Genomic DNA, 25,258 nt, shown 5'->3' on the forward strand with positions numbered 1-25,258 from the left:
TTGTTCACTGAGATCTGTCAAAAACGGATAAAATATCGTCTATGAATTTTTTCCTCTACTAATTTAATGTTTTGACGTTTATCTATTCTACGCAACTTCAATTAAACCAAAAACCCTTGAAAATTGACATTTAATACAATTATTCCAATCTATAATATTCGAGTATGGCTTATCAAACCACCTTAGCCTTTTCATCCCTCGGGAATTGCCAGCCCACATCCACATCCACAATGGCCGAGGGAAATTGCATTACTGACGTATTCATCGAATCGACTTCTCTCCGTTGAAATCACCAGGGCTGGGATTGGTCAGTGGTATTCCATTGAAATTTTAATTAAAACCAAATGCAAAAGTTGAAAGAATTGCATCAAACTCGAGAAGAAAATGATTTTCAAACCGGTATGACTCCCGGAACAGTAGCCACACCCGGTGGTGACATTAGCCGTGACTTTTGTTCAGGGTTGAAGACCAGATACTTTCATTACGATGAGTATATAAGATCGCAGGATGACAGGGTTGAGTATCAGTCAGCATCGAGTCATAATCAGTAGTTCAACTGCAGACATCAACTGAAATCACCATGAAATTCTTGGTAAAGCAACTGCCAATCGGTGGATTACGAAATTAGAGAAGATAAAATTAATCAAGTCAATTTTTCCGGAAGTGATGTCTACAACTGTGAATTATTGTTTGCTCCAGGTCATCGTCCTTGCCATCTGGGTAGCCGCTGCTTCAGCCGCACCAGAGAGAGAACGTCGTTCCCTATTGGGACTGCCTGGAACAGTTGTTCTGGGAGGACTTTCTCCTCTTGGTCTCGCTAATCCAGCACTTTTGGGACTCGGTGCTCCTGGAGTGTCGGTTCTGGGACCTGCAGCGGGATCAGTTGCTGTTGTGGGACCCTCTGCTCCTGCTGCTGCAGTCGTTGGACCCGTTGGACCTTCCGCTGCGGTTGTTGGACCGGTCGGACCTTCTGCTGCTATTGTTGGACCGTCTGGACCTTCTGCCGCTGTTGTTGGACCAGTTGCAGGTAACGTAGTCAATCATTTGGTGGATGAACGAATGAATAATATGGATTAGTGCTGGAAATCAAGTCTGGAACGTCTCGAACACATTGTTCTTTCTTAGTTAGAAGAATTCATTCGGAATTCTAGTCACTCAGTGACTTTCTGTAATTGCCTGACTGTATTTTTAAAAATTCGTAATTCACGATAATTTGAAGTGAGTCCTGGTGATTTGAAATCATCAGTCTCACCTACTTAGTAAACTCTGCTACATCGACTTGTTCTAAAACTTCAAAATTAATTGTAGTTAGTCCTTCTGGAAAATTCCAAATCCAAGAAAAAATAATAATCACTGGAGGCATTTGCAATTAAAGGTGTCATAATTAAAACTTAATCGCACTCGCCTGACACTCATTCGGTTGGAGATCATAAAAATAGATTTACTGGTTTTATATTTAATGATTTTTAAAAATTTTTCTATTGAAGGAGCAACAGTCGTCGCTGGGCCCGCTGGTGCCATTCAAACTGGACACTCGGGTCTCCTCCTCCCCGGTCTTCTTCATGGTTAAACCCGAATAAACAACTCATGGCTCTCGATTGACATCTCCATCACTCGGACCATGAGACACGTCGCAATTACTCTGAGGCAGACGATTGATATTCGAAAGGATATTGCACCGAATGCCTCGAGTCTGTGGACACTGCCTGGCGAATACCCTAGAAATCATGAAACTTATCGTGAATATTTAAATATCACCTCAGTTACCTACCTCGTTTGCTAAGTTACAATGGCTCTCCAAAGTGTTTCCATGTATTTGAACTATCGATCACCATTTCCCATTGAATGGACTGTTCTCCATCGTCGAATAAGTTCTGTAATCTACCTCGAACTTTCTTATTCCCCTGGCATTTTTTTACGTTTTTATTCGCAGTTCTTTCAACGTAATTGCAAATGAACTCGGAAAAGTTTCACTCCTTCTTGCGGATCATAACGTAATGCAGTTTCTGTTTTTTTGGAAAATTCATTGGGGATGGGTATCGACGAGGATGGAAAAGTTCTGGAGAGTTTCATTGGCTCATGTTACAGTTTACGATTTAAAATAAAAGAGTATCAGTGTACACTTTTGCAATTAGTTGGAATGTCTTTGTGTTCATGATTACCTCAACATTTTTTTAAATGAAATGCATTCACAAAAATTATTTTTATCATATTTATTTTCAACGATGATTTCAACAACTTTTAATAAAGCATCAGTGTAAAAAATTTCGAAATCCAGCAATTATGAGGGCATTTGCATTGAAAAGTCCGAAGCGTCAGGGAATTTCACGTAACTGATCACCATAATCCTCCCAATTTTCCTCCGAGAACCACTGGGGCCGAAACAAGAGCTGGAAAATTACGAAAAAACAGGTTATTTTTTAATTAATTCAGGAAATGAAATTTCTTTGGAAGAAGCGAATGCTCAACATTTTCATGCAAGAACCACTACAAATCGTTGTCTGTGGTATGTTTGTTTGGTAGAATTTTTAATTTTAAATTTGTGTGAAGTCTTACTTTTCACAGGGCTGAGAACAGTCTGAATGGGCTGAGCGGGACGAGCAACGATGGGGGAAATAGGCTGAACGTGGGGTGCCAAGGCAATACCACCGCCAAGACCTCCCAAGCCAATGCCAGTAGTGATGGGAACTCCTCCCAATGGGATTCCAGTGAGACCTCCTGGGTAGGCCTGGGTGGCAGCCACGAGGGCGAAGACGAAAAGGCAAACCTGTGCAAGTTCAAGATCAAATTACCTCTTCTTTCATTCTTCATCAGCAATCGGTAGATACATAATTATAATTATATTAAATAACAATATTCAGATCGAAGGGAAAATTCATATGCAAAGGTATTCATGCATTCCTCATAATTTGTAGTGATAACTACTAATTAATTAATTAGAAATGACAGATGAATGATTAGTGATTAATCAACTCGTGTTGATCATCGGTGATGGAAATAATGAATAATGTGCCAGAGTTCATTTAATTAATAAATGATAATGAATGGATTTAATTGGAAAATAATTGCGTAAAGGCCCAAATTATAAATCAAGTCTAAAAAAATAAGGAAAAGGAAAATCGAGAGCCAACAAATTTGAGAATTAAAAACAATTATACAGATCACAATTGGAAATTCAAAAAAAAAATTTCTTTACAGAGATCTTTCAAAATTATTTTCTAGAGAGCTTCTGAAGCTCTCTCTGGAAGAATTGCCTCCTGAAGATGCTTTTGGATCACCAAAAACCTCCACAGAATAATCTTTGCAGAATTTTGCCAAATAATTAATTTAATAAGTAATTATATTCCAAATGACTGATTTACCATGGATTTCATGATGATTGTTGTAGTCTGTTCGGTTATGTTGGATAACTGATGTCTGTCCCTCGGTTGATTTCTCTATTTATATCCAATCCCTTAACCCAAACCCTCGCTCATTGACATTTTTATAATTATATCGAGATCAAAGTCCTCTCTCACCTCTCTGTCATGATATCCAGACACAAGCACGTGTAAGCGTGGAAATTTGAATGTTGGGAGGTGCTGGCGTCGATTCTGATTGGTAAACAAGGAAACGGCCGGTGCAACACTGGTTTATTATTCCGTTCGGCGGCTCGTTGCATCAGAAAGTTGCTCTCCTTTGTATGGCCAGTGATTTTGTCCGTGAAACATCAGGTAATTAAAGTTCGAATTTGTGGTGACAAAAGCGTTCATGCTTGCATTGTTTTTGAGGTAATAAAGATGGGTCGGGATTGTTTAGTTGTGTTTTTTTTGTATCATCGGCTGTGTGACAGCACAAAGGTGGTTGGCGTTTTCCAGCATGCGTTCCGAGCGTGATTACAGGTATGAAGAGTGGGAGGCGCCTAGATGGATCGGATTTTATTGTAAATAGTCCTTCGATATTGCATCAGATTCTTTGTGCACTGCAAAATCTAGGGTCTGAAGAAAAAATATTGAGACATTTGTTGTAAATATTCTGGGGATCTAGCTTCAGAATTTTTTTGTTTTAAAGTACCAAAAAAACTCGCTTTCACGATGGCCTCATCGCCTCGGGATGACACAAATTAATAGTTTTTGGAATCAACAATATTTTTTATGTATCAAATGCATTGTTAGGATTCAATGGCGTACATCAAAACCTTTTGTGGGTTTTTTCGAGGACTAAAGAACGTCAGATTGAATTGAAAATTTGTCTGACTTGATACGTCTGTTCATATGAAGCTCAGAGAATTTTTGATTTCATTTAGAACATTTGTCAGTCTCCAAAATTTTGTCTGAATAAAGCTCATCAAACTCAGATCTTTGCTTTTTTAAATTGTACACTAGAAGGGTTTCAACAGAATTTTATTTGGATATTTATTGTTGAGTTTTATGCTGTTTTCATTGCATCAAAATTTCATCCCTCAAAATATCAAAATAAAATTCAAATAAATTCTTTAATACAATCTAAATCATTCATTGATTCACGAAATAATTTTTAACACCTCGGACCTGAGCTGAGTCTCGCGTGAATAGTGAAATGGAATTTTCATCCCCCACTTTGTTCCAAACATTGAATAACTTTACAAGAGTTTTTTTTATTGCAGGGAACGATTTAAAAAGTGCCTTTGAAAGTCTGAAATGAAAAACTCCCAGCGAAATATCTGAATGCGAGAAAATTGTATTGGAGGCGTTGGAATAAAGAAGTGCAGCTGAATGTAACGAGTGAAAATGTCGAAAAAATAGAAACAGACGAGGGGGAAGGAGGAGGGGGATGCGAGGTAATACGAAAATGGCTTCGTGGGGGACAAAAGTCGCAGATGGTGCATTGAATTTCATTCTTCTGTTGATGATATCGAAGCAAATATTGGCATCTTGTTGCATTTTATTTCTGTCTACATCTGCCTATTCATAAATTAATATATAAATGCCCGAATTGACATAAAAATTTAGCCGAAAAAATTGTTAAAATTCAACCAAAAAATCAAAACAATTTATCGCAAACTCGCAATAAATAAATGAATGAATAGCGTGGGGTATAGTAAAAACTTGTGGGAGAGAAATTTTTGTGATTTTTTCCAATTGATTTGTTTTTTTCTTTAATATTTCAGTCGGTATAAAAAATAGCAAAAGGTATCAGACTGTATGAACGAATACGTAAACTCTTTTCTTTCTGTGAATATCAATTATTATTTTGTATACAAAATGTAATGAATTGGCCGAAGGCCTTCAGGCTATGTCCAGTTGCAGTTTGTCCCCAACACTCGGAACAAATTTCGTTAGAAGTAATAAATAAATTTCCAAATGTACTTTTAATAGAGATTAATCGTTTGTGAGACTGACAAAAAAAACTAAATTACCGTAAAAAAGCCGCTAATGAATTTAGATGGTACGACACGTAATTTGAGTGTAATATCGCATTACACGGGGCTCTCAACGCCAAGTTCATGGTGCTATATGGGCGCGTCACGCTACATTATTTCCTCATTATTCCATGACAGATACGAGAATTAGCGTCAACGATTATTATAACAAACTAATGCACCCACGGTGTGCAATAGATCGGAGAGAATTATCATGCACGAGGGAACTCTTCCATGAAGGGCCCCTCACCACCCCTTAACTGGTCACGAAAATGTTCATTTTCCGTTTGAAATAGGGGAAATTAATTGAGTGATAAATTATTTACCTTTTTACAACCAGCACTTCAAAGCAGTTTTCGTGATACATTTGATTTCCTGGGAAATTCCCGTCCCGATAATCATCAATTAACTATTTATTGCCCAAAATTTTCAAGTGATAATAACTATTATGTTTTAACATTTTTTTTGCTGGTCGAAACTGTGGAATTTCTCACGTCAACCCTCGCGGAGCTTTTTTTCTACATCAATTTGCGACCTGCGTCTGACCACGTATGGTCCACCACCACTGCCAGCAATAATTGTCGTAACTCGACGATTATAATTTGTAAGTTTACTCTGTTTTATAAGGGAGTTTTTACCATTTACCCCGGGATTTTAATCTCTTTGGATATTGTTCACATCACTGGACTTGCTCTGAAACTTCATGTGCTCATTTTACGACGAAAAATTTCCATACACCTCCTGCGTTACTTTGACTTCAGAATTAATCATAAAGTTTATCTTTTGAAGTAATGATAATGTCACCCTGCGTGTGTTTGGTGGTACAGTTTCAGATACTTAATTTTTTAATGAATAACAAGACATAAATATGAAAGATAGATTGTCAGTAATAAACATTGTTATCTTGCATTTAAAAAAATAAATAATAATTTCCGAGGAGAGACGCTAAAGGCGATTCGCGAGGTGAAAAATCCAGAAATTTCCGGGCACTTTTCCAGAATTTTTGCAAAATTATTCCCGGGAACTCTGCCATTTTTATCTGAATCTTTCGCAGTCAAACTGAATATTTTTCTCTCCTCGTCCTAATTCAATTATTCAACAGATTTCACATTTTATCTCCACCGATTTGATAAATTTTCAGAGCCTCCACCATTACCCCGAATTAATTCACAGCAGAAATAATGAAACCGACTGCGTTGACATCATCCATTCCACATCCATCCAGAAGCAACAGGTAATAACATAATTACTCTCTGAAACCCTGGAATTTCTCTCCAAAAATACGGGAAATGATGAACAAGTGGAATAACTCAGTCTAATCCATTTATACCTTTGTTCCAGATCCTCGGGGAAATATGTGTCCTCGGAGGCGAAAAGACTAACAGTGCAATTAAATTATTCAGAGTGGCGGAGCGACTGGCAAATGCACACAGGGACGACAGTGAATATCCCGAAAGTGCTGGAATGCTTTGTGATCCTACGGTTTCCAACACTGGAATTTTGTGTCTCAAATGGACGGGGCGTTATGCTGGAGATGCGGATGTGTTTGTTATGTACTACTTAGAGAGGTAATACGCTCAGTCGGCGGACCGTCGGGGCGAGGGGGGGGGGGGAGAAACAAACAACACTCTCGGGCTTTGCGATCGTCGTATCACTTTCTGCTGACAGCAATTCATGTTGTAACTGGATGACAAGGTTACCTGGTGAACTGTTGGGGAATGTCGGCGCGTGGCAAATGCCGAGAATTGCAGGTTCATTAAAAAATGTGTAATCAATGGTTGGAGGGGGAGGAATTATTCAGCCGAATTAAGTGACGTTGAGACGATCAACGAATGAATGGAACGAATGAATGGGAGAATATCGTCGACTCACGACAGAAAAAAAAATCGGAGGAAATGATAATGAGGAGTAAATAAAAAATAAATGCAAGTTTGGGAAATTGAGGAATTTATGACGACATTATTTTTGATGAATGATAAATTATCGCGTTGTTAAGCACAAATTATTTTGTGGTTCTTGCGATTTTCAGACATTATCGTCATCTAATGAGGGGAAGAAATATTTGAGGAATTAATTATTTCAGTGAAAGAGAGATGAAGTGAGAAGTGAGAAATGTTCATCGCAAAATAGCAGTCTAATTATCATAATTGAAGATCAAGAAATCATTTGATTTAATCAAAACGTTTTGGAGAACTAATTCCTAAGCAATAAAATTAGGAAAAATGGGCAATTCATCGCGATAGAAATTTAATGAACTGCTTTTTAATCCCTCGGAAAATGATCACCAATTAATAAGTGAGACGGTAAAAATCATTGCGATCGGAAAATAGTAGCAGAACCGTAAAATTCTGAAAGCGTCTGGCGCGAAGATTTAATAACTGTCACAAAATTTTCAACTTCATAAAACTTTATCCAACGTATTAGTTCAGTGACTCCCACGTTCGGGAGTTATACAATAGTTGAAGGGCCTCAAAAACATTGGCACTATCAAGTAATACATATGAAGAGAAGGTGGTGAAGTTTATTTCCCAGCATCTTGGATGTATTTATATGTTTCGTACAGTGCCAACTTTCGGTTAGTAACTGTTTTCAGCGTGACAAGTTGCCTCGCAGGCGTTCACTTATATTTCACCAAAGTTTGTTGCACTCTGAAAGCACCAGTTGGTGAACACTCAACGCCATTTTCATCTTCCAATTTTCCCGTCGAGCCAATTACAAAGGGAAATAATTGCGGAAATTATCATTACTGAATTTTAATTACAACTTTTGCATTTTATAACTGACCTCCTCGTGAACAACGAAACATAATTCACATGCGATTAAAATTTCAAATCGTTGTTAACAATTGAGGCATAATTGTGATTAACAAAATGTGATATTGATTTTACAGAGACCTCAGTACAAGTTTACAAATATAGAAAAGTTGGGATTGGGGAAGGGCATTTTCGGGCCCTTTTACCATTAAATGACACTCTCCACAACACGATCTGCGATGTTATCTGCGATGCCCTCTGCTACTGTCTCAGCTTCTTTCTTTGCTATGTCTTCCGCGGCCTGTTTCAACGGTGGTGTCGCTACCCCAATCAATGATTTAAAGAAACCTGCGATAGCGCTCCACAACTGCTGCAAGTACCCGGGTTCCCCCTCTGACGAGTCATCTTTGTCGTCCTCAGCAGCATAAATGATCTGAAGGAATTAACACACATGATCAATAACTGAGTGAGAACTGGTCTAAACTGAGAGAAAAATTTAATTTTGCCAACATATTTATTTTGGATAAATAAATGCGCAAAATTTCCATTGGAAAATCCGCTTGAAATTCTCGTCAGAAGAATTTTTCATTCGCAAAATTAGATTTTTCTCTCAGTGTAGAACTAGTGAAGTAGCTTTTACAAGTTCACAGAGTTCAGACTGAATTTAGCTTCTGAAAATGAACAAATTTATCACTGGTGCAGCCGATCGAAACCTCGTAACCTGTCAGCCGATAATATCGATCTAAATCGACGATGATAATTCCAATTATGAACAAAGACCTTCAATGATTACGAACAGTAAGAAATTCATCCAAATTATTCCCTTCAGAAAATACAAAATGTAGAAACATTGATAGTTATTAAAGGGGTTCAGTCAAGGTCAAATTACGTGCCTTTTACATTATCTCCCAACAGATATATCATTTTTCAAAAAATTTTTTTTCTGTACTGCACTTCCGGTCCTCGAAAAAATGGTCAAAATTATTTCCGAGTCAACAGACCAATGAAATTATCAATACTCACATGCATTACTCCGAACAGCGCGAAAACTACGAAAATTGTCTTGGCTCCAAGCATCTCGATTCAATGATTTAAGTTGAATTGAGCCCCAACGTGACTGAGTTATAATGAAATCAGGTCGATACTCCGCATAAATCAGAGTCGCGAGAGGTATTTTATATACATCGCGGTATCCCCCCGTGTCTTATTCATGAATTTTAATCAAAGAATCGTGCTCTCTTATTCAATTCCTACCACAAAATTATAACAAACATCTCTCAAATTGAATACAAATAGCATTGGAATGAGCGCTTCTTCGATTTTTATCTCCCATACGTTCCGATTATCGATTACTTCAGCGTCATTTTCGTGCACATCGGTGCTCAATTATCCCGGTAACAATGGCATTTCAATAATATAAACGTTCATTTATCGCACGTGCCGCGCGGATTGAAAAATAATATCAAATGCTTGGTTGTTCATGAGAAAAGCGGAGAATCCAGTCGATTAATCATCCGCTGTAATGGCGACGTCTTCCAGACGAATATAATACGTAAAAGCGTTGCCAATGGAGAGGAAATTTCGTTCATCGGTGGACTCCACTGGAAAATCAATTCGTCAAGATTTCTGGACTCATTGCTCCGCGCAATGTCTACCAATGTCGTTGGATTTTTTTTCCGGGGCTGACCTAAATAATGGATGAGTGATGATATCCGTTATCCATTCAAGGGAATTTTTTCCGGCTTTCGAAACGATTGAATTGGGGGAATCCCCTTCGCTGGAGTAGAAATGGATTATTTTGGACTATTATGATTTAATTGAAGTAGAGATGGACTTCTTTTGGGGGGGATAATGTTGTGATGGGGACATTACTGTCAAATTTATCCGAAAATTCCCCAGCGGTTCAATAATGTTGACATCCTTTACTTAAACGGTCATTAATATTCCGATTATTTATGAATTTCTAAAATAAATTCACTTTTATTAATGAAGTTATTAATGAAAATTTTATTCACTTCTATTTTGTTATAGTGATAATAGAAATAATGACGAGTAGCAGAGTTATTTTTGTTTATTGTTTTTTAACTTCCACCATTGGCAGTAAAAAATGTCAAATTATTCAAATAATTATCCTCATTTAACCCTTTTTCTTAAAAAAAATTGAGACGAGTAATTTGAGCGCGAAACTTTATAGTGCGCTAATTTATCGAGGATCTGCTCAATAATAAAATAATAATATTAATAACGTAAAAATGTTTATGGATATCATTAGCGCGGTTTCCACCGCTGGTACGTAATTGGCGATAAAAATGGGGCTCAATGTTTACTGATGTTTCGCGAGAACCAGAGGGTCTGCATTGATGTCAGGTAATTTTCATAAGCACAACAACAAATGGGGGAGGCTTTTATACAACCGGTCAACGTGTTTCATGATGAGATGTTGTTTCACTCGCTAATGTACTTGGAATTTGCTTGTAACAAGTGAAAATACTGCTGCTGTGTTTCTCACATTATCATTTTACGCATTTCACGTTTTCATTGAGTGCAATTCCATGGAAATTTACATCTATTGAACTCTTTTCATAAATAAACAAATGTACGTTCTATAAATTTTCATTTTGCACTGCACCAATTATCCCGAGTTCCGCGACAATTGGAGCGATTGGAGCAATCGCTCGTTCGATGATACGGAAATAAAATAATAATTCTTCCGATATCGCCCCTCAAATAATGTTTTATTCAGATATTTGAAATGACATTGAAACTTGTGAAGTGACATTTGCCTAACAGATCCTTTAGTTTCACAATTTCCCTCAGTTACATGAAGTCGAACGGTGAAAAAAAAAATCTGGGGGATAAAATGGAGTCAGAGCGTAGCAACAGAGAGACGTGAAAATAAAAGTTTGATAGCAACGAGGTCTCTCGTACGTGCCAACTGTGTGTGTCCCGATAAAAGCCACATTCCGTTGTGATGCATAATGCCTGTATCACGGTCACGAACTCTACGAATCAGGCATAAAAGAATAGAAGAGTTCCAACTTATTTCGAGTGTTGCATTCGTGCACTTTACTTCAAAAGTATTCAATGATTCTGATTAAAAGTTTTTTTTTATTGAAAAAAAAACCATCGAATGGCGATATCCTGAATAATTTCATTCACTGGTATTTAAATAATGTTCTACCACATCAAGATAAGAACAGTATAATAATATAAAGTATAATATTATAATATAATATTTTCTTCAGCGATTCACCGAGAATTTTCCTCTATTTTTTTCCTCAATATAACTTCATTATGAATCAGCAAAAAAAGTTTTTCATATCGTTGAATTTTTCCTTTGAGGAAAAAGTTATGAAACTTTGGATTCATCCCCAGAGGAAAGCCTAATTAATTCCCTCTATTAACAATTTCGTCAGTCTTGACATAAGTTTTTGTTATTCTCCTGGAGCTGACGCGAGATAATCCGAGACGTCAGCGAGAATAAAGAAGAAAGGGGCTGTAAAGCGTCCTTTGATCTCTCTGTCATTGTCTTCGTCTTTCGCTTCTGTTGTCCCTGAACTGGGGTGAAGGGTGAAGGGTGAATCTCCCCATATCCCAGTGTCATTTATTTTTTAATCCACTGGAATTTCGTCAATTTGCTGTTTCAAAGGTCTTCGCAATTTCTCTTTTCGGCTTTTCATGATTTTTTTTTCCCTTTCTCGAGGCCGTTGACGTCTAGTCGTGAGGAGGATGGACGATAACTACCCCCTGACTCATAGCGTGTCTCCTCCAAGGCCACACGTTCTACGTCCTCTGACACCTTTACGCCTTTTATCATTCCGTCTTATCCAACCATAGGTCTCCTTCCGGTTGGCTGGATACAACGTGAATTACGACTACGTGCCGTTCCAGGGGTTTACCCTCCCCGGAATCTCGGTATTTCGACGTTTGCATAACCGCACTTGGGTGTACGTAATGTAAGAGGGTCGTGAAGTATGAAAAACTGTCCACTGATAGACCCGATTTGTTGTTATAAACGATGACGATAACGAACCGATTAGAAATAATTCGGTTCCACGAAATGTTCATTCGTTTAATTAGTTCTACCCTCAGGTCGGTACTTTACCGACCGGATACGCTGCTTTAGGATGTTTCCAGTTGGCAATTTTTTTAGTTAATTAAGTGGATAAGAACGAGGAGAAAAAAAATTATAAATAGTCTCAGTATTATATAAATTAAATTTCAGAAATTATTGATAATTTTTTTAACAGTTCTTTCGGATAAATAAATGGTAGAACTTCGTTCCCAAGCGATGGATTATGGTTTACAAAGTCAAGGTCCAAAGATTTCGGTTTTTTGCGCCTAATGATCATAAATCATTTGGAATAAGTGAATAAAATGAAATGGAATAGATAAAAACCGTTTATTAGTGTGTGGGATAGCCCATGTGAATTCATGTGGCTCGCGGAAGTAGGGAAGGGCGACGATGGTCAGACGCGGGCTTCAAGAGAATTCAAAGTTATGGTGCCACCTCCACAACTCTTGTGGAAGTAGGTAAGGTTGGTATTAGTCAGACAGGAAACTTGGATTCAAGAACGCGTTTGTTCTCATCAGATCTCGCGCGAGACAATAATTTGTTTGAACGAAATCCACTTTATTTTAATATAATAATAAGAAATCTGGTCAATTGCCAATTGACTTCGATCAGGAGACATTTTTGTATTTAAAAGAAATTCCGAAATCCCCATCCACCCAATTAAAACAAGCGGGTGAAAAAAAAATCTTTCCATTTTCTTTTGGTTAAAAAATGAAATATAAATCTTTAAATTTCCGAGGCAATGTAAAACCCTCCCAAAACATTTGTTTTATTCCAATTGTGTTGATGTAATAGTATGTTCGCGTGCAGCAGACGTGAACAAAGTTCTTACTTCATTTCAACCATCAAAAACCGTAGATTAAAGTCTCAACAATTTGTTCCGGCACTCATTAAAAATAAATTAAATCTCCTGAGCATCGGTCATCCATCTCCGTTAACATTCTAACGACTGTGCAGATGAGTGCGATAATAGTGTACGTTGGACTTTTCACTCCACTGATTAATCCCCAATTAAACGTGTAACATCGCCGAGAATTCCCGAAACATCCAGTTTCATTTTTATCGCCTGGCAACTCTCCCGAGCTCGGCTTAATATTCATTCTGCCAGTGTCACTCTCGTCCTCTATATCCATTTGAAAACATTTTTACATGAAGTAATGTGAATAGGTCAGAGGAAAATACAAGAGACAGTGGAAATAACGGGTGCAGCAAAAAATTCTACGCGAGGAAAAATGATGGGAGAATTCAAATCCTGTTTTGCAACGTTTTCCGAGCATTTTCACGGCTCGATGCTTTTCGTTATGGGTTTACATATGAAAGGATGTTCTGTTTAAAAATTCCTTAATGATATTTTCATTAGGGCGCATAGAAGTGGAAACACTTGAGATTTTCCGAAAGATGAAAGGGATGATTCAGTCGATTGGAAGTTTTTTCATTCAAAATTCTGCCATTTCAGAGGATTTTCATTAAAAATCATTGTCAATATCATTATCATTATCAATAATAATAAACAGAAATCGGACGGATCTTCGGTTAACGTAAATAGAGGAATAATTCACCACACGTCACTCCAGATAAAAATAAAAAAGTGCGAATAAATCACATAAAAAAAGTGATAAAATTTGATATCATTCAGACATCAATTGGTTCAAGTGCAGTTGCAATCGGCTCCTGATTTATTCCAAGAATCTATCAGCAATCAGAAACTTTTTATTTCCCAGAAGATAAAAATATTCCATTAATCGTTCCCTCCTCACCTTCCCACCCAGTGACACCTCAAGATTTTCAAATGAGAAGTGAAAAGCGCAAAATAACCTGAAACATTCGCATGATTTATCAGGAAAATCTCTGGAAAATTATGGAACTCAAGTTCGCGTGTTGTAATCATCCCCAAACGTTAATAATTCCATTTAATTAAGCAATTAATCCTCAACTAAGTACCACTCAGGTCCTCCGAAAGCTGTATTTTTTCACATCTCATCATCTTTCCCCCGACCCCATTCATTATCGTGTGATGATTTCATCTCCATTCAAATCTAGCGACAGTAACAACGATGAGAAAACGAGAAGGTCCTCGATGAGAGAATGGGGTGAAGGGAGTTGTGACAAAAGAACATCTTCGGGGACATTTCAGTTCGCAAAACGACGGAGGGGAAAAAATGTAAAAAGCCCAGGATGAAAAAAAAATGAAGGAATTTAACCGTGGGACGAGACACTCGTTGAATCTAGCAATGAGATTCGCTGAGGTGAGCATTCGAGAAATGAGACGACATGAAAGAGGGGGAGGAAAAATGCTTTCCCTCTTGGGGTCACTAGTCGAGGACGTCGCCATCGCCCGGGTAAACCGCGTACTCACTCGACACTGTGAAAAATCGAAACACCCGCGGGTTCGTGTCTCAACTCAATCGCTAATTCCGATGTTAATTGTGATCGCAAATAGCGTGCGATCGTTTATTAATCACAAAAGACACTTAAATATTTTAATTAATTTATTTTTATGAAAATTTGTTTGGAATCGGACGTGGATTCAAGGGGATCAATATTCTGACCGTCATCGATCGCGTTACCGATTTTTTCAGTGATTGTTCCATCTGATGAAACGATTTTTCTTCCGAGTTGTGGAGGAGCCATTTTTTTTTTTGAAATTTCGTCCGGAAACATCCCGTGACTTTTTTGAAAATCAAATTAAATTATTTCACTGAAAATCTCTTGAACCAATTCATTTTTTTTAATTCCAGACATTTCAAGATGAAATTAAAAAAAAAACAATTACTAATAGGCTGGACCCAAAAATCTGAAAAATTTTGAGGAGTTCCATTTTCTAACGTGGAACCCCAAAAAATCGGCAATACCATAGTAACGATTTTGATCACATCCGAAATTCTCAACCAAAAAAAATTGAAGAATTTCTCACCAGCGAATGTTTAATTCATCTCAATTAATCTAATTATTCTCCGGCCATTTGAAGAATGAAATATATCGCGAGGCGTTATGAAATATTAGGGCTCGTAAAATTTTTTTATGAAGAATGTTTTTTCAGGTACACTTTCATTCCTAAGTGAGAAGCCGGCATGAAACGCGAGATGAGGGGAAGCGACAGTAACTTTTTACGAGGGAACCGAAGTAAAGACATTGGACGGAGTTATGTTTTGACTTAAATCCAATGCCATTTTATCCTCCCCCTCCCTGCCTCTCCTGAACCCAACCTACCCACAGCTCTCCTGGTGCAGGTGAGAGCAGTAACTGAAGGAATTCAAAATGAAAATGTTGATGCAAGGCTTTGGTGTACTGTGAAAACGGTCATACGCTTTTTTGAAATACGATTTTCCTCGCTCAGGTGAGTTTTACGCTCCTGGCGTATATCCACATTATTAAATACGTGATAACCGGCGCAGAAGAGAAAATACCTTTGAACTTTTCTGGGGCTTCTTTATACCTTTGGTTTGAAGAAGTATTCACTGGTAGCAATGAAAAGTGATGGGTATCTCTTCTTCTTGGAGAATATCAAGTGAATGAGTCATTTGACAGTTATTGATCGCTCTTTACTACGTCGTCGATAGTCAAGTCGATATTTCGTTGGAATAATTAATGAATTAAAATTATAAATTAAATTGCATTAATGATAATTTCTTTATAAAAGAACATATTATCCCCAAAAAGACTTTACATTTTTTTTCTGCCTAAAAAATTGTTTATCCACACATTGCGAATGAGTGTATTAAATTAATCAATCCAATAGTTATCAGAATATATGAAAATCACCTATAAATAATTGGATAAAAAATTCTTGCAGATTAAGTCGTCAAAAATTATTCCCATGAATTGAAAATATTTATTTTCTTCAACTTATCGAATTTGCTTTGAAATAGTCTCTAGTATTATCTGTTTTGTTTTGAAAATTTCCCCGGCCCATTATTCCAAGAATAAATTTCATTTCGACAGAGGGACCGCCCTGATGTTGTGTTTATCTGCACCCAGAAGAGGGTAGGGATCACTTACCTCACACTGTACCTAGAGATACTGCGGTTTCCCGCTAAATTCCAATCTAACCATCACGTGGAGCGCATGCGCTGGAGTTACCCGGAGCACGTGGAGCCTCTGATATTATCCGACAGTACGATACCCGCCCTGCGTTGGAGCGAGACTCGTGGGGTTTCTGCACATCCGAGGGTAAGACCAAGAGCGGACAGTCGCGCGCCGGCCGCTGTCACGGTGGGATCCCGTATGTTTCGCTCCGTTTCGGTGAGTTTCACGATTTAAATAAATAATTATAAATTTATCCGGTGATTTGGGGCCTGTCGATCGATCACCCCACCCCCAACCCATCATATCACGACATCCCCCTACCGCCAGCCGCCATTAAACCCTTTAAATCATTCTCGCGATGACTTTCCCCCCGCGCAATCGCCTCTCTCGTTCCATCAACTCGTTAAATTTCTTTTCATTAATTCCGTTCATTTGCTGGTCATTTTTTTCATGGAGATATTCGTGAAAACGAAATTGGGACACGTGGCCGCGGGGGCATGTGTCGGGGGGCATTATTGTACAGGGGATATTTATTAATTCAATTTTTGCAACGCTCGATGTCAATTACTGTCACTTTTGCGTCACCATAATTCTCAGTGACACTTCAACGTCAAGTGTTCAGCGTCAACGAGTGTGTGAATAGTCCGATCGGTTCTCCCAGAAAATTGTATCGATCTCACTCTCAATTCACGTTAGTTTAACAAGATTGCCGTGTGGGGTTAAATCGATTAGGGCGAGAAAGCGATGTCTGAAGCTCCCGCAGTGGTTGGAAAAAAAAAAACAGCGAAATTTTTACCGAACAATTGGTCTAATCACTTTCCCTCGTGCACCTCATCCGTTCCCCATGGAAATTCGGGATAACTCTATTGGTTTCGATCCATTCAGCTCCCAACATAATTTAAACGGAAGTTAATTTTTCGATTTTTTGAAGTAACTTATTTGTCGCTAAATAAATTATTCCTGTGAACAAATAAAAATAACGCGAACTGCAATTGATTCGGTAATTTCAATTGTTGAAATGACAATTCAAGGAATTTTGTTATTGTTTTAGGATGTTAACTAATTTTTACTTTATTAATAGATATGTGGAAAATTATGCAAATTCCTAGGGAATAATTTCAATTATGAAATTTTATCAGTGGTTCATCATTTTTTGAGCTCTGAATTCAATTAAATTTTGCGCCTTTGACAATTACCAGTTAATTATCGGTTAAATGACGTTTTTCTCAATTTTGGGCTGCAGTCATCCTCTAATAAATCCCCAATAATTTGAGTTAATTCTCTTTGCCAATATTTCAACAAAATTCCGCGTAAATCAAATTCCCCGAGTTATTATTAAAGATAATAAATGATTCATAACACGAAAAATTTTCTCAATTGTCGGGATAAAGTTTCGACATTGACGAATGTCGATACAATGATGAAAATACCAAAAACAATGAATGAAAAAAAAAAATAATAAAAACAAAGTAAAAGACCATTGGACGAGCGTGAGAAAACACCACGTGAGGTATTTTTGCTGGCGCTGTGGGTTTTTTTTCTAGAAATCCCTGGAGAATTGGAAGGAAAAGGGGATGAGGGGTGGCGAACCAGGTGGGCTAGATGGTCACAGGGTGGTGAGTGGGTGGGGATGAGAATATTTGAGCGAAGCGTGTGAATCATCGATCCGAGCAGCTTACGAATCTGTTATCCCATGTACTCGTCGGGTAAATCGTAGAAATTGATCTGTAACCGAACATTCGAAGCACATACTCAGATTGCCATAAGCTTTGCAACAACAATTCCGAGGGCACTTGCAATTACTGATGGTATTCCACCATTTGTGTCAGGGGTGGGGGAGATTTTGTTGCCAGTTGGTAGAATGGGGGGACGGGGAGCCGTTGGGGAAACGTGGAATTTGCGAAATTTCGGGGTCCCGAGGGGGAAATGAAAGTATCTCATTTCCAAAAGCATTACGAAGTATCCACGGAGACCGATGAATCAAAGTTGGAGGAGATCCGGAGATGTCTGAGCTTTAATGTGAAGCATAAGTTTTAAAGTGTCTTAAAAGATTTTTAGAATTTTTGGATGGAGAATAAGAAAAAAATTGGATTTTTTTACTTTACTGATTTTTGCATAAATCATTTCAGTCTTCACATTCACAACTCAATAAATTAATAAAAATAGAGGGAAACATTTTAGTTTAAATTGAATTTCGTAAAAACCAATTTTATTAGCGAAAAATCGGATATAAATTTGTATTTAAATGTTTTTTTGTTGACTAATTATTTTTGGGAATTAACGATTCAAAAAATTAATTTGACGAATGAGTGAGAGCCGTCAATTTTTAAGACCTCAAAATTTTCGCAGCAGATTTAATGGACTTAACCTAAACACTTTAATGTACTTTTAGTTTACTTTTCAGGTGCATGCAAACCTGAGAGGCTCTGCACCCTGAGGAGGGGGGGGTGGAGAAGCTGTATCGGGTTAGTGACGTGTGATCGTGAGTGGGGAGAGGCCGAAAGGGTGAGTCTTCGAGATGAGCTATGAAGGGGGCCCCGGGCTGCCTGCTAGCCTCCGTCATCATTTTACTACTGCTACGAATGATTGTTTACACGAATGCATTGCCAGCCAAGGTCAAAATTGGTGAGTGAATAATTTTAATAATTTTTATTTGCATGATGCAAAAATTGCCATTCACAATATTTAAGAATATCCAAGTATTTCAATTGACTTTTCTCTACCGAAATATTTTTCTATTTTTTTGGTTGAAAATCAGAGCTTTCGTTTCAGCTTCACTTGACCCTGAACTTGCGAATATTTTACAATGATTTTACTATATAAACATTGGAGGTCTGAGTCAGAATCTCAATGTGAAATTGGTAGAATAGATTTTGAAAACTAAAAAAAATAGGGAACTACTGAATTAATGTGAAAATACTGAATGTTTTTAGAATAAACTACGTGGATATTCTTGAATAATTAAATTTATCACGTGCATGCAATAAATAATTGAAACCGAGACCCGTAATAATCATCGATAATTGTCGGATTGATTTCAATCGAATTTGATTGAAATTAATCACATTTAATGAGCTGAATCGATTGATAAAAATCAATCAAACGTCTGAAATTCATGACAAGTACGTGATAAATCGATTCGACATTGCCAACCCGACATTCTTGCGGTGACTATGACATCCATGGGATTCACTGGCGAATGAAGCAGGAGTACACCCACCGTATCTCCTCCCCTTGTCCCCATTTCATCCAACAATATCGAACTTGCCATCGGAGTAACGTGAAAGAGCTCACCCATGGGAATTCCGAAATAGCAGTTAAGTGAGGCTGGGAAATATACACTGAGTCAGTCTCGCTGATGCTCTACCAAATACAGTGTAAATGTGCACTACTTGTAGCGTATCACATTCTGATATGATACGTGCCCATCAATTCATGAGTTTATCCCTCAAGTATTTACTCATGCATCACGTGGCAAATCTAGGGGGAAGAGCTGTCACGGGAATTCACGTCAATCGCTTGTACTTGAACGTTCAGAGTTATATGAACCCGAGTTCAATTTTTTGTAGTAAAATTTTTACCGAAATTTGACAGAAAAAAATTGTGTTATTGAAATTATAACCGGTAAACATTATCACATACGCCCGTAATTTTAAAACAATTTTTCTCTTCGTGTATTAATTAATATTTTATTTCTATTTCATTTGTTTAATGAAAATGAAAATCGTTGACTCATAAACACTGGAAAATTCGTAAATAAATGGAATAATTTTTAAATTGATTTCTATGTCTAAAAATATTATGACGAATGTTTTTCCGGGTATTTTTAATGCACTTTGGTTCATTTATCTAATAATCCAATTGAATTGTGGATATCCTGCGTCAAATCATAATTCATCTCTCAAGCGTTTCAAGATTATTCTATTCGCTATTAAACCACAAACCCATATAAAGCGACACAATAGCCATTTGCCCATCAATTCGTGAGTTTATCCCTTAAGCATTTACTCATGCCTCACGTGTTGAATTTAGGAGGAAGAGCTGTCATGCGGATTTGAGTTAATCCCCCGTGCTCAAAAGTTTAAAGTAGAGTGAGCATCACTCCAATTTTTGGCATTAAAATGTAAATTGAATTTCACAGGAGAAAAATCAGTGTATGACATCGAGGTACTTTATCCCCTTTTCAAAGAGATTTTCCAACTTTTTTTTTGTTTTTATCGTATGGAAAATTATCAATGATGGTTCATTCAATCCATAAATCAATAAACGCATTAATTGAATGATCTATAAATGACAATTAACGACATCAATTAAATGAATGCCACTTGGCTCTACAATTACCAAAATTTTGGAGTAATTTTTATTGACTTTTTGTCTTCGTCTCAGTTTGTGACAGATTTTTTGAAGAATTTCCCGCAGGTATTTCTCGCTTATTCAATATTCCAACTGGATTTTATTTATATGACTTTCCGTCATAACTCATCCCGCAAACATTTCAAGGTTGCTCCATCTACTTCACCATTAAACCACAAAACCGTGCAAAATGACGTAATAGCCATTTGTGACATTTACGAGGCAACATTTTCCCACAATTTAGCATTTCATCCGCTGTCATACAATTCCACTGAATAAATTCGTTGAATGAAAAAAAGGGGTATTTGTTCGAGGGACAGTGGGTAAAAGGATCGAAATAAATGCGACCAGTGAGAGAAGTGCATGGATACGAATGACTGCGTGGCGAACTGCCTTCTCCTAGTTCGACTTCCTTTCCACTTTCTCCCCCTTATTTTCTCCGCAGCGGGTTGTTCCGTCTTGTACGAATAAATCACTCTTCCACTCTCCCTTACATCGATATCGATTCTACATAGTAATGTGCGGGAGGGGATGGTCCATTGCTCCAGGGGATACTGGAGTCGAGAGGGAGTGGCACAATTTCTCGGAATTTTTTCAATAACATTTTTATTTTTACGATAATGAAGATGAGAATTGCTATTTTATTCGAGACGATTTTTCGGTCCAATAGAGCTTTGGGGCAGTGAGAAGATTATTCGGGTGGTTATTTCTCTGGTTTAGGGTGCCAGGTCATTTTTACTCCATTGAATGGATAGAACTGATCCACTTGCAATTACTTGCAATGATTTTTCCATCGATTGTTGTTAAATCTAGTATTAGAGCTGGATTTTTTGTTTTAATATCTTGATAATTTGTTTAACTAGATAAATGTTATGGAAAATTCGTGAATAATATTTCCAAAGTAATTTTATATCAGCACATAAATAATACATATAACAGATATATCAGGTAAAAAATTTTAAAAGCGAATTTTATCGTGAAAAATCTTGAAATTCTCCACAATTTTCACGCCATTTTGAAATTCTACTTTTTCCACCAATAAAACCCATGGTAACTCCATGTTCCCAGAACTCTTCAGTGAAAAATGTCACGAGCAGTGGGTGGTCTAGTTTCATGTAGATCGTAAAGTAAAAAAAAATTCCCGGAGACATGAATTCACCGGGGGTCACTCCGGATGGGCCTTTAACGTCCCGTATCGTCGAGATAACGAGCCCTTCTCTCCTCCCTCAACCCTGGTAAAGTAGCTTGTACAAGGAGAACCAAGTGAGTGAATTAAAGGGATGATATTTATCATCCCTCCTGAGATGCTCTCAGACACCCGCTTCATCGACCATACCAGGTACAACACACGGTTTACTGCCACCATCCAGAAATCACCAAGAAATTGTCTGAGCGTCTTCTCCTCAATGTGTCTGACGACACTCGAACCTGTTCCCCTTTCCCAACCGGACCAGCACAAATATGATGTGATCTGAACTTTTATCCCACGTCCATTCATTGACCACTTTCCCCTCAATCAAAGTGAATATCTCTTTTATAAAATCCAGTCAATTCCGGTCAATCCTCAACAGTGTATCCGACATATTACCATTGACTCTCGTTCCAATATCGTCCAGCAACTGCTAGTCACGAAGGCTCGGGCCATATCAATACCATGAAAACGAAAAGTGAAAGCCAGATATCCTCAGTTTAATCGTCTGGATACCATTTCCCCATTATAAATCTTCCAATACCATCTATCCCACCCCTTTTCAACCGCACTCCTTTGATAAAACCCGAGCTCTTTAATCACCGACATTAGTAATAGGATATACAGTTGAAGATAGAAACTGAAAAACTCCTGCCAACTATCGTTAAACACAAAATATCTCTTCAATCTCTTCCTCCCCTCCCTCTCCATCTTATTCTCTCGAGGTTACTTTTTTCTCTTTTGCCGGTGGATGAAAAAAAAAATGAAGGAGATTGGCATTGTCGCTGAAGCCTTGCAAGTTCCGTAGTGACAACGTGCAAAACTTTCGCCAAACTCTCTTACACCTCACTTCACTGCTCTCCCTCACTACCCATTTTAACTCAGTGTCGTTTCCCTCCTATCACCCCATCGACACTGGGAATATATTTTTTTTCTCTTTGTTGTTGAGGGGACGAACTCTCGATGACGCCTAGATCCCCGAAGAGACAGTGTTAGGGTGGATTCTACGGGATTATAAGAGCCTTATCCAGGGCACGTTGGCGCCTGGGGCTGGGGCAAAAGAATACAGATACGCAACTTTTTGATTGGGATAAATTTGTGGAGTGGTAGCAATCGAGTAACCGGTAGACTAGTCGGTAGAAATTGTGATTTATTGGGTGAAAGTTTTTGGGGACATTTATGGGACCTTCAGGAATTTCGAGGTACCAAGTGCCTAGGTTGAAAGAAAAGGAAAGATTGGAAAATGAAAAAATAAATTTTTTGTAGGAGAAATTTTTTTTCTGAAAATTTAGTTTATGTGGAGTTGATATTCTTTGTTAAAAGTACTAATTAAATAAATATTCGGGTAATTTTGGTTGATGTAGAGGAGTGAAAATAATGAAGTTTAGGACTTCATTTAAAATTACAAATAAAAAGTGAATATTTGATACCAAATTAATTTAAATTGCTCGATAAATATTAATTAAAGAATATATTGACCTTGAAGTTTCTGATATTTAGAACTTTTCATGGAATAATCGACCTGAAGTTGAGTTCTTGTTTATTGTCTAAATAAAGTCCAACTTCACTCATTGTTTCAATTTGATTTCGTCGCTTTCCTAAAATCAGAATTGTCCTTGAATTGAGGACAAAAACGCTGATTGCGAGAGTGAATCAGGCGACTATTGTGAAGAATATTTTCCGGAAAAATTATGGCCCAAAAATCCCCAATGTATTCATTTTTTTCTTCGCCCGCGTCACGTAAACTTGGAGATGGAAATCATGGAGAATGGCGCCAGCCTCGGGGGAATTTTAAATTTGAAACACTCCTCCCTCATCCCCCCACCCTTGTGCAGTTGAAGAAAGGGAAAAAAAATACCCGAATGTACATTTCTGTTTTTCCAGGGAAAATTCGTACGTAGTTTTGCAAGAATAACTTCTCGCTTTATGCGATTCCTCCGTCGGCGAGAGCTCTGTGTTTATCGAGTTACCACGACTACCCCAAACACGCCTTTTTTCGGGTGAAATGAATCTGTATAAGGAGACGAGGTGGGCATGGTGACCCTCGGCGCCATGATGTCGACGACTTCTCGTGTTATATCTCACTCCCTCCTTATTATTCTTCCTATTTCTTCACTTTCCTCAGTTTAGTTGTCCCCTGGAATTTCCCTGGAAATTTAATTCCTCGATGGTGTTGCAAACATAAATGTCTCTAGATCTTCATCCAGACCATTAGATGATTCATCGCACTGATGATTCTCCAGAATTATGAATCATTTTCCTCTGGAAGGTCAATTCTCTTAACGAATGTAATTCCCAGCCTTTAATAGGATTTTTTTTACTCCATTAATTTTGTTCATTTCCGACAAAACGAACTGGATTTCCTCTCGAACAGAAGCATTACTTCGGGGGTTGATATGGGTTGACAATTGGACACAAACAGAGAAATCCTTTTAATCATTTCTATATCGTCAAAAGTGATGTATCACTTGTCGCAGAAAAACCGGAATGGAAAAAGTGTAGAATAAAAAAAAAATTGTCTCCGAAGTCTTGGGAATGGATTGGACTTGGGTATGGACGAGGGTGAGGGTAGATGAGGGGGTAGGGGGTAGGAGATGGGGGAGGGTGAGTTGGAGCGTCGACACGTTCGTTCCATTGACCGTAATCCGACCTAAACCTTACCTGTCTCATCACAGTACCTCGACCCATTCCACTTGTTTTATTTCCCTCCACCTCATCCCTCAGACTCTCACACCTCCCCATCGATATTTTTACTCCCTCATTTTCTTCACTTTCATATAGCTAAACCTCTCGAACCTACTCGGTGAATTGTGAAAATCGTTCGACTTATATAACTTACATGATTTGAAGTTACGAGCGCTTATTCCAGGGTTGTATCACCCCAGCTGTAAAACCAGAGCCAACTTATACCAACTTTATCCGGGGGAATTTTTTTATTTTTCTCAGTTGATCTTTTTTCAGGGCCACTAGGGACCTCGTAATTTTAAGACGTGAATGCAAGTTTGTTCATCTCATTGTTCTGACAATTGTCAGTTTAGTATATAAAATGTAGCTCCATAGGAAAAATTTGTGTGGGAAATAAACGCATTTTTGTCCGTTTCGTTCAGACGTCTGTCAAAATTGGGTGATTGTGGGGGTTCAGCTCAGCTCAGATTCAGCAATGTGAAAGTATATGAAAGAATAAAATACTGTGGTCGTAAACTCGGGGCATTTTGGTTAAATATAAACATTTGATCCTCAGGGAGAAAAAAACTTTAGAATTTTTCTCGGAAAATTTAGGACAAAATTATGGTACTCTCTGGGGTTCCTTCACATCGTATTTTTTTTACGTTTGGAAATTTCGATGATGGAACTGAGCACTTTTACATGATACCGTGTAGTCAACGGCCAATTACGCACGCGGACACGTCCATTACTCGCTTTTTACGAACGTCGTAATGAAAAATTCTGTCTGAACCACATGCGATATAGTTTTTCTTGAG

The 25,258-nt window shown here is 37.9% G+C and overlaps 2 protein-coding genes and 2 long non-coding RNA genes across 11 annotated transcripts in view; 2 read left to right on the forward strand and 2 right to left on the reverse strand.

The window, feature by feature from the left end:
* The first annotated feature begins 505 nt into the window (after positions 1–505).
* LOC135166549 (RNA-binding protein 12-like) lies at positions 506–2,134 on the forward strand. The gene is made up of 3 exons (XM_064128879.1): positions 506–592; positions 700–1,027; positions 1,488–2,134. Exons 1-3 carry the CDS (start codon positions 581–583, stop codon positions 1,568–1,570), a joined length of 423 nt encoding a protein of 140 aa, XP_063984949.1. The 5' UTR covers positions 506–580; the 3' UTR covers positions 1,571–2,134.
* A 64-nt stretch (positions 2,135–2,198) lies between these two features.
* Positions 2,199–6,725, reverse strand: LOC135166550 (uncharacterized). Its single transcript, XR_010299699.1, has 4 exons — positions 6,711–6,725; positions 3,363–3,977; positions 2,557–2,767; positions 2,199–2,390 (listed from the first exon to the last, which is right to left on the reverse strand). It is a non-coding gene; the product is annotated as an uncharacterized LOC135166550 (long non-coding RNA).
* Positions 3,603–25,258, forward strand: part of LOC135166537 (glutamate receptor ionotropic, kainate 2-like) — an 80,676-nt gene continuing 59,020 nt past the window's right edge. For 4 of the 8 annotated variants that reach the window (XR_010299697.1, XM_064128851.1, XM_064128856.1 and 1 more), the window contains exons 1-6: positions 4,805–5,984; positions 6,522–6,614; positions 6,722–6,948; positions 15,249–15,545; positions 16,151–16,450; positions 18,639–18,859. Coding sequence is in view for 7 of the 8 variants with exons in the window: in XM_064128851.1 (XP_063984921.1) it covers positions 18,760–18,859 (100 nt within the window). In the remaining variant the exon portion in view is untranslated. The other 4 variants (XM_064128854.1, XM_064128853.1, XM_064128855.1 and 1 more) reach the window with 4 other exon arrangements.
* On the reverse strand, positions 8,118–10,493 carry LOC135166551 (uncharacterized). The gene is made up of 2 exons (XR_010299700.1): positions 9,157–10,493; positions 8,118–8,566 (listed from the first exon to the last, which is right to left on the reverse strand). It is a non-coding gene; the product is annotated as an uncharacterized LOC135166551 (long non-coding RNA).

Source organism: Diachasmimorpha longicaudata, chromosome 10 (assembly GCF_034640455.1).
Source record: "Diachasmimorpha longicaudata isolate KC_UGA_2023 chromosome 10, iyDiaLong2, whole genome shotgun sequence".
Lineage (NCBI taxonomy): Eukaryota > Metazoa > Arthropoda > Insecta > Hymenoptera > Braconidae > Diachasmimorpha > Diachasmimorpha longicaudata.